The sequence below is a fragment of the Monoraphidium neglectum genome (assembly GCF_000611645.1).
Source record: "Monoraphidium neglectum strain SAG 48.87 unplaced genomic scaffold scaffold06560, whole genome shotgun sequence".
Lineage (NCBI taxonomy): Eukaryota > Viridiplantae > Chlorophyta > Chlorophyceae > Sphaeropleales > Selenastraceae > Monoraphidium > Monoraphidium neglectum.
In genome coordinates, this window is record NW_014007084.1 from 1 (window position 1) to 2,148 (window position 2,148).

The window sequence follows — 2,148 nt, forward strand, 5'->3', positions numbered from 1 at the left end:
GCGCGGCGGCGGCGGGAGAGCGGGCGAGAAGGGCGGCAATCTCGCTCGGCGGCGGCAAATGATCCGACGGCTGCGACCCTTCGGCTTCCAACAGATCCCAAACAGGGACGGCATCGATGACGTCAGCGTGGGTCACCGGCGTTGCGATTTGGGGGATGTTTGTGGCGGCCGCGGCGGCCGCGGCGGCGTTGGAAGCTTGCAAGAGCTCCAAAGCCGCCAGCTGCAGCGCCGGGTGCTGAGTCAGCGGATCCTGCGAGCACACAGCGGTGCAGGTGACAAAACGTGCGCGACGCTGCGAGTTGGCACGCGAGGGTCGCTAGGGCTCGTGAGGTGTGAGGACTTGGCTGGACGGGTCTAGCGCTGATGCGGGGAATGGCGCGCGGCAAGGAGAACGGCAGCGGCGGCGTTTTGCGGCGCGGCCAGAGGGGCAGGAAAGCCTCAGGCGACGAACCTGCTGATGCGGGCAGGTGCCACGGCAGAAGCTGCCGAGGATAGGCGCCCGGCTGTTAAGCTGTCCGGCACGCACCCGCTGCCGCAGACACACAACCCACCCCCAAGCCATCTCCAATCCCGTCACAAATCATCCGACCTACAACAACCATCCAACCTACGTGAACTAGCAAACCAACGTGCAACCATAGGACCCATTCAAACCATCCGACCCACATACACCGTCGGACCCACCCCCGGGCCCAGCAGCTTGGCGATGCTGTCTAGATGGGCGTCCGCCGCCGCCTCAGGCAGCCACCTGCAATACCACCTCAGCGCCCGCAGCGCCGCGTGCCGCAGCAGCAGCGCCTGCGCCCGCCGCCCCGCCGGCCCCGCCGGCGCCGCCGCAGCGGCGTCGGCGGCGTCGCCTTCAGCGTCGGAGGTCGGGGCAGGCTGCTTGTCGAGTGTTGTCATCAGAGCCACGATGGTGCCGGGGTCCGGCAGCCGCGCCCTGAGTGCGCCCCTTAGTCGCCGCGCGAAGCCCGCCCACGACGCGCGCTCTTGCGCCGCCGCCGCGCCGCCGTCGCCGTCGTTCGATGCCGCTTCTGCTCCCGCCGCCGCCGCCGCTGCGGAGGCCGAGGTCGCGCGCGCCTCGGCCAATTCAAAAATCGTCTCCAGCGCGTCGAGGCAGTGCTGCAGAAGTGTGAGGGTCGCGTGCTGCACCAGGCGGCTGCCGTGCTGGATGCCGCGGGACAGCAGCGCCTGGTGACGTCATCGGGTGTCAGCGGTCGAGCGCACGCGCGGGTTGGGGTTGAGGGCGAGCGTTGAGGGTGTCAAGGAACATGCTTGTCCCAGGATAGAAGCAGTTCGGTCGGTCATTTACGCAGCTGCCGAGCCATGTGCCAGCCCTGGTGTGTTGCAGCCAGCAGCCCCTGCCCCGCAGCCGCCCCGACGCCCACCTTCGGCGCAGCCTGCGGCAGGCACCGCCGCAGCGCCGCGCGCACCACCGCCGAATCCGCGCCCGGCGCCCCGCCGTGCCCGTCGGCCGCCGTCAGGCGCTCGCGCAGCGCGCACGGCGCGCGCGCCGCGCCACGGACCAGGCAGCCCGCGGCCGCCGCTGTCGCGACCCACTTCGCGTCCGCCCGGGGCTCTAAGTCAAACGGCAGCGCCGCCACCATCCTCTCCGCCAGCCGCGGCTGCGCGGCGGCCGCGGCGCGCGTCAGCCGCGCGTGGCCGGGGCTTGCGCCCGGCTGCAGGCGCTGCAGCAGCCGCAGCAGGCGGCGCTCGCCGGGCGCGAGGCTGGCGGCGTCAGGGCCGCGGGGCGCCGCGCCGGGCGCCGCCTCGGCCGCCAGGCCGTAAGAGGGGTCTGTCAGCAGCCGCGAGAGCAGCTCGTACGCTTCTTGCGCCGCGTCCGCCGCGGTCGGCGCGCCGGCCTCGGCGCTGGCTGTGCCGTCCTCGCGCGGCCGCTTGCGGCCGGCCGGCTGCTCGGGGGCTGGCTGCACAGCCGCATGGCCATGCTGCTCATCACCGCCCTCTCCCTCCTCTTCCTCCTCCTCCTCCTCCCCCTCCTCTTCTGCACCGCTGACGCTCTCCCCATCCTCGTCGCTCCCGCTCCCACCCCCGCTCTCGCCGCTGCCGCCGCCACCACCAACCAAAACCACCTCCGGCAGCAATTGGTGCGGCGCCTGCAGCCCCTCGTCCCCCTCCACACCCCCATCC

At 72.3% G+C, this 2,148-nt stretch overlaps 1 protein-coding gene across 1 annotated transcript; it reads right to left on the reverse strand.

The window, feature by feature from the left end:
- Positions 1-680: 680 nt before the first annotated feature.
- Positions 681-2,132, reverse strand: MNEG_16595 (hypothetical protein; the record flags this gene model as incomplete). The annotated part of the gene is made up of 2 exons (XM_014034935.1): positions 681-1,191; positions 1,389-2,132. Coding segments are annotated over 2 exons (1,255 nt in total), but the record flags the coding sequence as incomplete, so codon positions are not given.
- Between the last annotated feature and the right edge of the window lie 16 nt (positions 2,133-2,148).